The 15,341-nt window shown below is 42.9% G+C and overlaps 1 protein-coding gene across 1 annotated transcript; it reads right to left on the bottom strand.

Moving 5' to 3' along the window:
- Positions 1 to 1,787: 1,787 nt before the first annotated feature.
- On the bottom strand, positions 1,788 to 14,070 carry LOC136652432 (vomeronasal type-2 receptor 26-like). Its single transcript, XM_066629371.1, has 6 exons — positions 13,859 to 14,070; positions 11,258 to 11,549; positions 9,049 to 9,879; positions 4,837 to 5,055; positions 3,563 to 3,689; positions 1,788 to 2,689 (listed from the first exon to the last, which is right to left on the bottom strand). Exons 1-6 carry the CDS (start codon positions 14,068 to 14,070, stop codon positions 1,788 to 1,790), a joined length of 2,583 nt encoding a protein of 860 aa, XP_066485468.1.
- Between the last annotated feature and the right edge of the window lie 1,271 nt (positions 14,071 to 15,341).

Below are 15,341 nucleotides of genomic sequence, written 5' to 3'. Positions count from 1 at the left end.
TCTTTATCTAACATTATCTATTCAATCATAAAAAGACTTCCAGTAGCTTCTTGTTTTACCTAGATCTGTCTCTTTCATTCTTTCTGTTGAAACATCTATTTCTGCTATTTCATAAATCTTATCTATTAATTTTTCGGTTTGGGACTTCTGTGGATTTCCACATTTGGGCATACAATATTCTTGCCGCTGTACTAATATGTACAATAAGGTGTTTTTTGTGTAGGTCTTTAATTTCAGATACTATATTTAGGAGGAATATTTCTGATTCATATGGTATTACACAGTTCAATATCTCTTGTAACATTTTGTGTATCATTTCCCAATATTTCTTTGCTTTTTTCACATGTCTACCACATAAAAAGTGCCCTCAATCTAAAATCACTGATTTTCCATTGACATTCGTAGGAGCTTCATAGGCCAGTACCACCTTACAAATTCGGTATTTTCAGACCTGGAAGGAACACTCGTAATCCATCTACAACCCTAAAATACATCATAGACCTTTGAGCACCTTGTCAACCATACATTTTTGAATACCCCCCCAATCTAAGCCAAAAAAGCAATAGCCTTTTCATGAATCCCATTAATTGACTTCAGAGTTTCCCTGAGTGCCAAAAGAAATTCTGGATGGGGTCCAGAGCCCCATGAAGAAGCAGGTTCACAGTGCAAAGGTGTTCCTGGGCCAAGCTTTGAACCTGGATCTCCAGGTGATGCCTGTGAATTGACTACCCAGTCCTAAACAGTGCGCACCGGCTTACTGCCAGCACACACTGCTGCAAACGCTGGCTGGTGCTGGGCTAGCAATGGGCAGCCATTGGAGCTCCACTGCTAGGCAGTCTCACGGACTGCTGAGCAGCGAAGAGGTAAGTGGGGGCAAGGGGGGAAGCGGGAAGAAGGCGTTCCAGGGTGGGGGAGGCAAGCAGAGGACGGGGAAAGGGTGGGGAGGAGGCATTCTGGGGGGAGGGATCGAGGTGGGAGGCAGGAAGCACCACCAGATCCAGAGTCTCTGTGTCAGGCTCACCACCTGACATGGAGGCTCTTGATTCTCTGTCGACATTCGAGTCAGCGGAGAATCGAGTAGCCCCAATATGGGGCCACTCACTTTACCTGGGGGAAGGGCCAATAGTTCCCTTTTCCCGAAGAGCCGTCGGCGGCTGCCCGGAGCATGCAGGATGTGGCAGCAGCCATTTTCAGTGCCGCTGCAGCCCCGCGCAGCTCAGGATGGGGCTGTGAAACACCTTTAAATTGTTGAGACTAGTTCACCATCTGAATAAAGCCACAAGACCATTGACTGGCCATGACCATGTCATATGCTGGTTAATACGTTTGCAGTTCTTGCCTGAACCTTTCTGAGCACAGTTCAAAGTACCAGGGATGGTATACAGATATCCATGGTCTGGGACCTAGAAGACATGAAGGACAATCTCTTCCCATTTATCTTCCTGATCCATCAGGACACTGAGCTCCAAGAGAGATCAGGACTGCCTCATCTGTACTGACATTTTGAAGGGGAATAAACCCTTGTTGTCTCATGGAATCGATCATTTCCTTTCCTGCATTGATTCCCTTTGGGTTTGGAGATGCTGTGCTGCTATTTTTGTTGGTTGGATTTCAATTTTTCCTTACATTGTTTTATTTTTCTTCTTGGAAAACCACCTGAAATGGTCACAGCTTAGAAATGCAGCAGATAAATGCTTTAAAATAAATAACAGAGGTACAATTATCCCTAGATTGTTGTCAAAGGAGTAGCAGAAGGCAGTGACTGGAACGGATTCATTTTTATTTCTTCAGTGTTTCCACTTTTGAAACTGTTCCCTGCTGTTCAGCTGAGGCTTCCACAAAATAATGTAACATTTGGGAAAAAACATAAAGCTCAGCAAGGCAGCACTGGAGATTAACTTAGACAGGATCGCCATGACTGCTTTGTTTTTTCCCTTGGTGGTCATGTAGATTGGAAGAAAGGCCAGCCAAACACAAAAATATACAAACATGCTGAAAGTGATAAACTTGGCTTCGTTGAAAGCATCTGGCAACTTCCGTGCAAGGAAAGCCACAATGAAGCTGACCATGCACAGAAAGTTTATGTAGATATGATCAAAGTAAATCATGGTTCGTGATGGCATATTACATTTCAAAATGATTTCTTGAATTTGTGAATGCATGTCAGCATATGGCAATGAAGGGAAGATTGCCTGACAAAAAATACAAGTGGCTGTTTCAACGATCATGCAAGGAAGAATAATGGAGCTGGCCAATCTTGCCCCCAACCAGCTATTCAGAGTGGACCCTGGCCGTGTGGCCTTGAATGCAAGTACTACTGTGACTGTCTTTGCCAACACAGCAGAAATAGCTGTTGTGAAGGTGATGCCAAATGCATATTGGCGGAACATACAGATCACCTTCTTAGGTTGACAAAGATGCAGCAACGGACAAAGGAAGCACAGTAAGAGAGAAATTAAAAGTGTATAGGTGAGGGTCCGGTTGTTGACTTTGACTATGGGACTGTTGTGGTGCTTCACAAACAACCCTAGCACCAGAGCCGTGACCAACGACAACAATAGAGCACAAATGGTTAAAGCAATGCCCTGAGGTTCTTTATAAGACAGGAAGGTGACAACTTTGGGAATGCAGGAAGTCCGGTCCTTGTTCGGATAATGATCACTGGGGCACGTGAAGCAGTCAGCCATGTCTGGGAAAGAAGAGCGATAGTCTTAATAAACAAACACACCAAATTTTATTGTCTCCATGATTTGCTTTGTGGGGAAGCGAGGACACATTGACTAACATTGTCAATACCTCTTGACCATGTACCATAGCTTTACTCAGGCATCAGCACTGGGGACAATCACAGCGCAATCCTATCCTCAGAAGCTCCACTGGATGCAGTAGTGCCAAAATAACTACCACTGTATCAAGCAGCACTGCCGAGGTCTCTTCAGGGGAAGCCCCAAACCACACAATGGATTTTCTCTATCTGTGCTGGCTATTTTGCTGGCACAGGATTCAGAACCTTCATGTCAGGCTTTACAGCCCAACATGGAGAATAGGATACAGCAGAGAAGAGCTCTGCTGGTTCTAACCCCTCCCACTCCGGTTCCTTTCATGTCTCTGCCCTCCTTCTGCCTCGTTCAACACAGTCCCCGCCTCCCCTCACCACAAAAATACTCACTGCTGGCCAGCACTGGAAGAGTGCTGGCTGGCCATCCATGCCACACTGAAGCCCAGTGCTGACTGGTGCTGGCCCAGCGGTGGTGCTCCCTCATCCCCCAATGCCATAAGCTCGCCTTATAGCACGTTTACAACGCCTAATGCTGGTGCTGGAACTCATTGTGGATCATGCATTGGCACAATAGGTAAGTAAAATTTAGCACTGTTTGCCAGATGAGAATAGCATTGGGCCATCACACACATAAAAACTACAGAATCCAAAAATACACTTCAGATAATGAGGATTGGTTATGAGAAATGATCCAATGACCTCAACCTGTTCATAGATCATGCATTTCAATTTCTCTGAATTATGGCCAACCTTTTCAATAACTCCGTTCATTGCAACACTCACCTTTTTGGTCAGATACCTTCCCTTTCAGACATGGGATGCAATCATAGCAGCAGAATGGCTTCCCTTCCTTCTTTATCTTGCGAAACCCAGGATAACAGTTGTCATTGCACACTGAAAGGGGTCGTGTCTAATCCACCAGAGAAAGAGAAAAATATTAGATTTCAGAATAATGAACCTGGACTCTTGAAGATGCAAAATGGTTTGCAATAAGATACTGCTGGATGTCTAAGCTTGGTGTGCCCATTACCGAGTATTCTATACGTGTGATAAAGGTAAAAGCAAAGACAGCAATGGCACTGAGAGTAATATGTCCTAAGGGCCCAATCCCACAGGGCAGTGTTGTTCAAACTGTGGGTCAGGACATGCCTGATCTTGTCTGATCTTGGAAGCTAAGCAGGGTCAGGCCTGGTTAGTACTTGGATGGGAGACCACTTGGGAATACCAGGTGCTGTAGGCTTATACCATAGTCTTTCGAGACTGAAGGTTGCCAACCAAACTACTTTCATGTGGGTCCCCATTCATTTCAATATTTTATTTTTAATATATTAGACTTGATGCTACCATGGTATGTGACTGCATTTGGGGACATGTTACAGATCTGTACTTTTAACATGCTACTCTGTATATGCTTTTAACAATGATCATCAATGGAACTTACTTCTGGGTAAGTGTTGGTAGGATTGCAGCCTAAGATTGTTAAAAAATTTTCCTGCCTGATGATGTCACTTCCAGTCATGACACCACTTCTGGTGGGTCCCGACAGATTCTCATTCTAAAAAGTGGGTCCCAGTGCTAAACATGTGAGAACCACTGCTATAGGCAATTATCACCCGTGCTGAACTCCATTGCCAACACTAGGGGTCATAAACATGCTCCACTTCAGAGTTAGGACAGAAACCCCTGGACAGTAGGTCAAGGGCATTTGTCACTCATCTCTAGTCAATATTCTTGGAAACCCTACTAAATGGAATAAGAAGCTTGAAAACAAAGAGAATTAAATAAACTGACAAGTATGAAGCAATCCTCCAATTGTATTGTCTTCCATGGAGCGGGATAATGATATGGAACTAGGTACTGAAAATTATGCTCCAGCAGAATATGTTTCTTATACAGTGAATCCAAGCATCATGTCAAAATCTCCAGAACTGCTTTCATAAGTTACTTGATTTTTGAGGCAGATTGCATGAGTTTCCAGGCTAATCCTCAAGGTTTTGCAACCCTACCCACTGGATAAGGGAATTCTTCCCAAACCATTGCCTACATTTAAGTCCTACCTGGTTGAACCAACTGTGCCATACAATGGCATCCTCATTGATGGTGATGGGGATGGTCTGTGGTTCCAGCCTGCCCACTTTGACTTTAGCAAAACTTTGGTTTGGGAATGTGACCCAGTTTATAATGTCAAATCCAGCAACTAACTCCCCATTCTGGTCAAAGGAAATCTGATCGCCAACACTGTTGTTAAAGGACACCATTTTCAGGAAGTGGTGGAGCTAAATTTAAAAGTGAAAGAAAAGATGCAATTGGGCAAAAGATGCAATTGGGCAATGGACAAAAGATGCAATTGGGCAATTGGACAAAAGATGCAGTTGGGCAATGAGGACTTACATCTTCCCCACTGAGATAGATAATATAACCTTGAGGGCCTAGGAGAGGGAGGTAAAGGGGGTAATCTGTACCCAGGCCCAGAGTCAGAAAGGGGGCCCAGAAATTTCTAGGATCTTACATTTTCCAATCTCACCCAAACTCACTGTTCACATGGGATGCAGGGAGCATTACGACAGGCACATGGCAACAACTACTGCCAGAAGCCTTGTACACCAGACCCAAGAACACATACATTCCTTAACCCATTGTCACATCTGGGTTGAAACTGATCTGCTACAGTAGCTCTTTGGCTTGTATATCAGCTAACTATGGAGTATAGGACCTCAGTGACAGGGGTGGGACTGAAGCTGCTGCAGAAGTCAGTTTTGGTGTACACACAAGACACTTTCTATTCTGGTGTGAACCTAACTACAATTATATTAATCTCCCACAATAATTTTCTATATTTGAAAGATTTCCGTATTACTATAGCTGCCAACCCTGGGCAGGTACGTAGACCTGAGCTCTGCATTGAGAAGACTGGTAGACCTGGGCTCCAAAGACTATTCTGGAAGTTATCACCTTCCCCCTGCCTGTTTGGCTCCCATTCTGCCCACCCCTATTGCCACCCCGCCCCCACTCTGTTTCACTCCCTCCCTCTTTGGAAAGGGGCCTCAAAGAAACTTTGCACCTCCTGATAAAATTCCTCTTAGAGGCCCTGACAGAAAGCAGTAGCTAGCTGGAGGAGAAAACCAGTAACCGGTGCTACAGGGAGCTCTCAAATTGAGCTGTGGCACTGAGGAGACCACATCATTACTGAGGGATTGTAAAGGGAACAAGAAGCCCCCTATCTTTCCTGGCTCTTTCTGGGTGACAATCAGAGGTTGTACTGGTGCCTGGTTCCTGCTCCTACATAGACCCCCCAGCGGTGAAGCCTACAACAGCTGGATGACCATTTCATTGCTTTTCTCAGACCTCTGCTCTGATCTGGTGTCACAATTGCTTCTGGATTCCTAGAGTCAATGTGACAGGTAGAAAGAATTTACCTGCAAAATACCCAAGTTATAACATGCTAGGTCATGCATGCAGGGTTACACTATTCAAACAGCTTGAAGACTGAAGACTAGTCCTAAATATTTAAAATTCCTCCTGCTTCCTAAAGGCAGGAAAAACAATGGAAGTTTATGCCAAAAAGATATTATGAAACCAGTCCTTTCAAGAAATACCTTTGGCCTTCACACATGTTTTGAACACGGGTACATGGTAAACATTCTAAGTTTCACAGCTGGAACCCATACTGAACATAACAGTGTTTCAGGCTAGGTGCCATGGTCTAGCTTTTTTATCCAATGAGCCTAAACCAATCCTAAAAGGGGGGTACTAACTATCACCAACACTAAAACTAAGTTAAGAACTGAAAACTAAAAACAACAACTAAAACTCAACCTAAAAAACTAAAACTAAAAACTGAAAACTCTGAAAATTAAAAAACTAAATCCCAAAGGCACTTGAAGCTAAAATAACTAAGGATTAAAACCAAAAATCAAATAAAACTAGACTAAAGACTGGCATGTAAAACTCAGACCTGACATTTCACCTATAGCTTTGATGAACTTTGTCAAAGGTCACACTTTTCCTCAATCTCTTATACAGGTTGCAACCAATTGCCCATTGAATTAGGAAACATTATTGTCAGCTGTTAGTCCTAGCGGCTCCTTATTCTCTGAGCAACTTTTTTCAGGGCTGGTAGCCATGCATTATTAACTCTCATTGTCTCTTCTTTCCCATTCAGATTGTTTTGATGCTTCTATATTTCAATTGCTTCTCTATACATACATGCATGGTAATGCATAGTATTAGACAACAACTCAGTGTGTTCAAAATCCACTTTATGTCCTGTTGTCACTGAGTGTTCTGCAACTGCTGATTTTTCAGTCTGTTTTAAGCGACAGTGTCTTTCATGTTCCTTCACTTGGGTCTGTTTACTCCTTTTTGTAGTGCCAGTGTATACCTTCCCACAGCAACATGGGATCTGATATACCCCTGCCTGTAAACGTGGGTCTCTTTCATCTTTTGGTGGTTGCAGGATCTGTTGTAGCTTGACTGTTGTTTTGTAAATTGTCTTAGGGCCAAATCCTATCCAGTTTTCCAGCCCTGGTGTAGTGGTGTCAATGGGGTGTGTGCTGCATCTTGTGGTGGGAGGGTAGTTATGGAGGTCTCCACAAGGTAAGGGGACATTTGTTCCCTTGCCTTGGGGCTGTATTGCAGTAGCACCAGTGCTGTTAAGTTGGATAGGATTGGGCCCTTAATATGTACCTTCTGCAGCAGTTTTCCTATACTATCTGTGACATGTTTGATATAGGGGAGAAAGGCTCTGGTCTTTGGTGCTAGTGACTCCCCTTCTTTTTGAGATTCATTCTTTGTCATTGTCGGGAAGCTCTTTTAATCTCTTGCTTTGTGTAATCATTAGCTTGTAAGGTTTGTTCCAAATGATACATTTCTTCATCTAGGTACTGTGGCTCTGAAATTCACCTGGCTCTATCCATTAACATTTTTGTGACCCACCCACCCCCCTTCTGTCTTGGATGATAGTTGGGAGAGATGTTTCAGTCCAGTCCTAAGCTTTCTGGTGCCTGTTGAAACAGTGGCATCAAAATGGCTACCGGTGCATCCAGTAGGCACTAGGAAGCAGTTGGAGCTCTCCTAGGAGGAAGGAAACATTTGTCCCTTTCCCCCCAGGGAAAGCCCCCAAGCCCCACAATGGACTTCTCAAGTCTGTGCTGGCTATTTTGCTGGTGCAGACTTGAGAGACTCCATGTTGGATCTGGTGGAGTGGAGCTTTTTTCTCCAGTGGTGCATAATCATACCAGTTTCTAAAAGTAGGGATTTTTCTGATTTTTATTTTCTGTAGCAAGTGGAAAAATGAAACTCCCTTCTGCACTTTTTTCAGAGAGGATCTCCCCATTTATGCACCAGGAGGGCAAAGATAACTGTTTTTCAGGAAACTGAGGCACTGGAATTGTTTGCACAGTTTCCTCCCCCCTCCCACCACTGGAATTAAAAATGAAATTTGACATACTTTTTATAGTATGGGACTAGACCTTGTAATCCATTTTTATTGAAGCCCTTCAGTAACATGTAAATACCTGTCATCGGGTATGGAACATCCTGGTGCACAAATGCTCCTAACTGACAAACAGGAGTCAAGCTTTGCAAAGTGAGACATAAGAACCCCTCAACACCAGCATGTTGGAGGTGCTTCACTTGTTATTGAAAACTTATACTTCTAGTAATATGCAGGTTTCTCAAGGTAGGGGCTTTATTTCCCCCTTCCCCCTGACTTAAGAATGGCTCCCTCTCTTGAGACCTTTCGGCGAGGCCTGAAGACCCTTCTGTTTAAACAGGCCTTCTGAGTTCTCGGCCTTTTAACATCTTTTTAATATCTTTTAATATTTTTACAGGCCTGTTTCTTTTATGACTTGCTGCTGCTCTATGCTCTTTTTACCTATTTTTTACTCTGACTGCTGTTTTTTATGATGTGTTAATATGTTTGTATTTGTTTTTAAATTCTGTTTTTATATGTTGTAAGCCGCCTTGAGTCCCTTTGGGGAGAAAGGCGGGATAAAAATAAAGTTATTATTATTTATTATTATTATTTCTAATTTGACTTACTGAAGACTTGAGTTTCCAGCAAGTGACAGGGTGCTGATAGATGCTATTAATGTAGAAAGGCTGCAAAGCAGATGAGGTATCCATCGCAGCATGCAGCTCAGTGAAAATTATGAGAGGTTTTTTTTTTCCTCTCGAGATGTTTACAGGGTATTCATTACTACCAATATTATGGGAACACTCCTTAGCCCTTATGATGCAGGTAGACATACCACCAGCTTAGATGTTACCTGCCATGGTTGCTGATTCTGAAACCTTCTTTCTCCCTCCATCTTTGCCCTGTTGGATTTGGACACATACATGGCATGGAGAGCATGCGCCACAGCATAGACAGCATTGTAGATGGTGTAGCTTTGGCCTGTTATGCTCTTTGGGAAGATGTACTCTGGAAGGTTCTCCAGCCTCTCCTCTCCAGTGCAGGCAGCCCTTTCTGTGTGAGTTGAAGGAGGACTGGACAATGTGCACTGAAATGCATTTTCCCAGAAACCCTTGAGAAAACCATCTTCTTTATTGCTGGAAAGGCTTCTGCTTTGAAGAAAACCTTGGAATCCTTGAAGTTCATTGGAGGGGGTAGCAATCGATAACATACCATGCAAGTCTAGAATATCCCAATGATTCTGGCTGGCAGACTGTCTTAACTCCATCTGCACAGTAAGAATCCAGACTTTACCTCCTGGCCTGTGATTTGTGAGTTTTCTTTCCATATATAACAGCCATCTCAACCAAAACATGGAGCGAATGTCTCCATATAAGATAAATACATTGACATTGTGGTACATTATTTTATTATAAAATTTCTTTGCAGATTTTTTATTAGCCACAGTGAAGCATGACTCCAAGAAGGCAAAACAGATGCCATACTTTGAAAATTCCTGGAACATGACCTCCATAAACCACTGTAGGTTCATGTCATCAGCAGCAATGAATCCAATCCATGTCCACTTGAAATGCAGAAGTAACAGGAGTATCCCCTTGTACTGATGGACTCCATTTGGTTCTGCCCTGTAGACAAACAATGCTGGATTCTTATCCTTTAAAACGCCAACGGAACCATACAGCAGCTAAATAGAGATGGAGGGAATAAATAGAACGCATTTTCAAATCAACCTATGTTTTCTTCTGTTTCTGAAAGACATGGTCATCAAGGAGAGAAAGAATGAGAGCAGAAATTTTGTCAGATTTTGAAAATTGTAATTATTGTCCCTGTATGCAAACACAGTATAGTCACAGCCCAATCCTGTTGAAATCTTCTCTCCCCCTCCCTGAGTGCACGCTGCCTCCTTCTGTGGGAGGCAGACCTGGAGGTCTCCTCCAAGGAGACCTCCAAGGTCTCCTCCTCCCCTTGCCCAGGGATAAGCTTCTGATGCCTGAAGGGGTCTTCTTGAATCTAAGGCATCAGTTTTGTTCCTTCAGGTTCTCTTTTCAGTGCAGTTTCCTATGTTGGACAAAACAAGTCACTAACTCCCACTATATTCCTCCTTATCACTTGGGTAGTCACACTCTGGTTCGAAACTGCAGATCATCTCCTGGCTATCCCAGTTTATCACTGCCAATATCTGAAGGAGTCAAGAAGTCAAGACAGTTCAGGTGGGCAGACACACTATTTCAAGTGAAGCTGCAAGAGTCTCCAAGCAGAGAATAGGTCAAGCAGCTACCAGAGCTAGTCCCTCACTATGTCCCTCTAGTGAAAGGTACCATGTTCTCTACTTTCTGCATGTTTAGAGGAGGGGCATGAGACTAGGTCACCTCACAACCAAGTCTTCTGGAGAGCTGACTACAGACTACATGCACACACATACACACAAAAGAACAGTTCTTGAATAAGCACATCAGAGGGCATGAACACAAAGAGCAATCCCATTCACACATGCATTGTATGTGTTTCTGAATATCTTGCTAGTGTGTGTGGGCATCTACTGTATGGTTATGTTTTTGAATAGCAGCTTATCCTGTGTGGGAGGAAATGGATATTAAGACTTGATAATAGTGACCACACATGCCATCTTTAGCTACTAATATTTTCACAACATTAGAAACTGATGGATCAGTGAAAAATTCACTTCTTGATGGAGGCATCAGATTCACTTGATCTTTCACAGTGTAACTGGAGGGAACTAGTGACGTGTGTTAACTTATCACTGAACTAGTGTGATAGATTGTGTCAATTGGCATTGGGTGCAATGAAATGATCTCAAAGGAAAATGCTCCTGCATTTTGAAAATGGCAATTATTGTCCCTGTATGCTAACATTGTATGATGACAGCACAATCCTGTTGAAACACCCCTCCCCTTAGTGAACAGTGCATCCTTCTGTGGGGGACATGTATTAGTTATCACTGAACTGGTGTCATCGTTTGTGTCAAGTGGTATTGGGTACAATGAAATTATCTCTAAAGAAACTGTTCCTGCAAATTGTATATTAGTGTTCATACATCCTACCTGTGGGATCTTGTAGCTGCCCAAAACTTCTGGTACTTCACGGGACATATCAGAGCTCAGTTCTTCAGTGATGGCCATTAGATTGCCCTGGGTGTCACACCTGTAGTTGGGAACAAACCTGTCCGTTGGGGAAATAAGTTGCAAAACGGCCTGATGAGTCCACCTTGCCTCCAAATAGCTGTCATAGATGCTGAATCCCAGGGTCAGATTGGGCAACAACTGTTGATTTTCATTGATCTCTTTTACAGCAAATTCCAAAGCTAGGATGTGCTGGTAGTTCTCAATAAACATACTACAAAGAGATTTTGAGTCATAGGTATATTCTGCATTTTTTAACAATATTGCCACTATGTTATGAATTAAATAATATTATTGTTATTATTATGTATTACTAGACCATTTTTCATATGGCAATCTTTTAATTGGGATATGTTACTTAGGACTAAAAGCCCCTCAGTTACATCAGCATACAAACCATATCAGCCTAAAGTATACATGGCATCTGATCTCCTATCTTAACTAGAGGTATTTATAGAACAGGGAACACATGACCCAATACAGAGAAATGCACATGAATAAAAGTGTTCTCTGTATTCTGAAGTACATCCCCTCCCCCATCCTTGGCAGAATCTCTCTGTCTGTCTGTCTGTCTGTCTCTCTCTCTCTCTCTCTCACACACACACACACACACTCTTGCAATGTTATTCTATATTAGCATAATATGGAACCATGAGCGAGAGAAATACTGGGGAGAAAGGAGTGATATAAATACATTCAGTTCCCAGAGATGTCACTCATGGTCCAACAGAGGGTGATCTGTTTGATTTGTTTTTGGAATCAACTAAATTCTTTTCTTTCTCCTTTTTTGATGGTGGAGGAAAAGTTCAGTTTATAGAGACCAGTTTCACAAAGAATCGAAGGGGGCAAGGTTTGCTCTCACTACTCAATGCCAAATGAATGAAGTACTTTCAAATATTTCACAGCCTCAAAGCATTCTAAGTGGCTTTTTGTCTAGGAACAAAACAAAACAGAAACCTGCTTCTTTCTTGAAGCCTCCATGCTGAAGCCTCCAAATTTCTCTGATGCTGACCAACCCAACATATTCAGTCTCTACTGGGAGGCTTTGACCCATTCTTTTCAAAGAAGACATGAGATTTCTGTGCAGCTCCCAGATTCTACTCTTCTCATTCCATGCTTGTTCATGTATTCAAGGAGCTCTGATATTGCTGAGCTGGGGTCTGACTTGCAAAGGACATGTTTCTGTTTCATAAACCCCCAGATGCGAGTTGAGAGGTACAACTTCAGTCTAGTTTTACTTCTAGCAACAGAGATTACTGTGGATGCAACTCAGGCTCTGAACCTTTCTATGAGACTGATTTGCCAGAGAATATAACCTGCATAGAGATATATTGGAGGGGTGGGGGGCTTTACTCAAACCTGCCAAGCTGAGGCTGAGGAGGATTTCAGTTGAACGTACTTTTATTGCTCATTCTGATAGACAATGGCTCTGATAGAGAATGATGAGATCTGCTGGCTGTAAATACTTGTGATGAACAGACTGTGGATGACAATTCTTGCAATTAATATTCTGAGCACCACCATCTTAATTAGCGAAATATTTAGCTTAGGGTATACAGAGCCCCAACACAGAGAAATGCACATGAATAAAAGTGTTCTCAGTATCCTGAAGTACATCCCCTCTCCCATCCTTGGCAGAATCTCTCTCTCTCTCTCTCTCTCTCTCTCTCTCTCTCTCTCTCACACACACACACACACACACACACACACACACACAGAGAGAGAGAGAGAGAGAGAGAGAGAGAGAGAGAGAGATGGTGGCAGGTTCAGTTTAGAGAGCCCAGATTCACATTGAATCAAAGGAGGCAAAGTTTACTCTCACTAGTCAGCACTAAAAGAATGAAGAAAATAGATACAAACATTTCATAGTCTCAGTACATTCTAAGTAGTTTTTTGTGTAAGGGGGAAAAAACAGCTTCTTTCCTGAAGCTTCTTTCCTGAAGAAGAACAGCTTCTTCTTTCCTGCATCAATTTCATTTGTTTCATTGATGCAGGCCAACCCAGCATTTTCAGTCCCTATTGAGAGACTTTGACCCATTCTTTTCAAAGAAGGCATGAAATCCCTGTGCAGCTCCCAGTTTCTACTCCTCCCTTTCCTTGCAAGTTAGGACGCAATCCCAACCAGCTTTCCAGCACCGAGGTAAGGGCAATGCAACTTGGAGGTAAGGGAACCCACATTGCCGTACCTTGAGGAGGTCTCTGTGACTGCCCCCAAACTACAGAATGCAGTACATGCCCCATTAGCACAGCTATGCCAGTGCTGGGAAGTTGGTTAGGATTGCGTCCTTAGTGTGCTCAAAGAACTGTGATATTTCTGAGCTGGGAACTGAGCTGCAAAGTACATTTTTTCTGTTTCATAAACCCCTGTATGTGAATGGAAGGGTAAAACTTCAATCTAGTTTTACTTTTAGCAATAGAGATTACTGTCAATGCAGCTCAGTTTGGACCTTTCTATGTGACTGATTTGTCCTAGAGTATAATCTGCATAGAGATATATCAGTGAGGTGGGGGCTTTGTTCAAACCTGGCAAGTTGAGGCTGAGAAGGATTTTGGTTGAAAGTACTTGCATTGCTAAATAACTCGTTCTGATAGAGAACGGCTCCAATGATGAGATCTCCTGGCTGTAAATACTTGTGATGAACAAACAGGGGATGCCAATTCCCACAATTAATATTCTGAGCATCACCAACGGCACGAAGCAACAGCAACACAATGAGCATGACAAACATCACCATCTTGAGTGCCAGCCAGCTCTCTGAACACAGAGTATTCTATTTGCATCTACTGCAATGTCATTAGGATGGACTAAAAAATCCAGTATCATTGGAATCTCCATGATGAAATCCGGCTGACTTGTATGGTGGCTCCATTTGCTGGCATGCTTGATGAAGCCGAGAATGTAAAATGTATAGTAACAGAAATCCATGTGATGGAGCCTCCTTAGCCCCAAGTCCCCAAATGGAAAGGGGTATATTTATGCCATCCTTCACTCAGTGATTGTCCACAGGAACTCCAGGGCAGGATGTAGCAAGCAGAAGAATTAATTACAGTCCTTTTGATAATTACAGGGGACTGAATTCAATTTTTTTAATAGCAGCAACACTTTTGTTGTCTTCCTGAAATTTTGATTGCACTGATGCGCAGTGAGACCAGCAATTTAAGATGTGAAACCTGGAGCCCAGCAGGGAATACAACTCTTAGATTGGCCTATTTTGAGAATGTGATCTTAAAAAATTTTATACAAACTTTTAAAATTTATTTATATCTATATATAGGCATCCCCCTGTATCCATGAATCTGGTATTCACTGATTCAGTTATTCACTGATCCACGGATCTGGGGAGGACCCATTTCTTGGTTTATAAAGCAATTTCCTTGCTGATCTGAAGAACGCATCTTCAGGCAACCAGCCAGCACACTAGAGGGAGACAGACAGAATGTTAGCAGGACGTTCCTGTTATAGTCTGGTCTCAATAGCTAATCCCCAATTGCTTTTATTTTTTATTAAATGTTTCTTAAATTGTAAAATTTATTGACTTCTTATGGAACTTTTTAGGCTGCCTTGGCAGGGAAAAAGCATAATATAAAATTTTAAATAAACAAATATCCCAACTTATTCATATCAGAGAAAAAGGCAACCAGTATGTGGTGTCCCCTGAAAAAAAAACAAAAAAAAAAAAAAACTGTTGGTATCTCACACATTGCTGCAACTTCCAGAGAGGCACAGCATCAAACAATGGACCACTGAGCTGCTGTAAGGTAAGCAGAGGCGTGGGGGAGGCGGGGAGGAGGTGTTCCAAGGAGGGGGCAGGCGGGCAGAGAGCGGAGGGTGGGGAGATTGACGGGGAGGTGGGAGGTTGGGAGAGGGTGGGGGTAGTCATGCCGGGGCAAGAGAGTGGGGATGGAGGGAGGCGGGACCAGTGGAGCTCCGCTCCATGGGATTCTGAGCCTTCATGTGGGGCTTGCCACCCAACACAAAGGCTCTTCCCTCACCACCAACCTTTTG

The sequence above is a fragment of the Tiliqua scincoides genome, chromosome 5, assembly GCF_035046505.1.
Source record: "Tiliqua scincoides isolate rTilSci1 chromosome 5, rTilSci1.hap2, whole genome shotgun sequence".
NCBI lineage: Eukaryota > Metazoa > Chordata > Lepidosauria > Squamata > Scincidae > Tiliqua > Tiliqua scincoides.
The sequence above is the reverse complement of the archived record's forward strand: the minus strand, read 5'-3'. Positions and strand labels throughout refer to the sequence as shown.

Coding starts and splice junctions, on each gene's coding strand:
- LOC136652432 (XM_066629371.1), bottom strand. CDS start 14,070: ATGGTGATGTTTGTCATGCTCATTGTGTTGCTGTTGCTTCGTGCCGTT. Junction 9,880..11,257: donor GCAGCTACAAGATCCCACAG/GTAGGATGTATG, acceptor ATCTCTATTTAG/CTGCTGTATGGTTCCGTTGG. Junction 2,690..3,562: donor GAAGGTATCTGACCAAAAAG/GTGAGTGTTGCA, acceptor CTTCTTTCCCAG/ACATGGCTGACTGCTTCACG.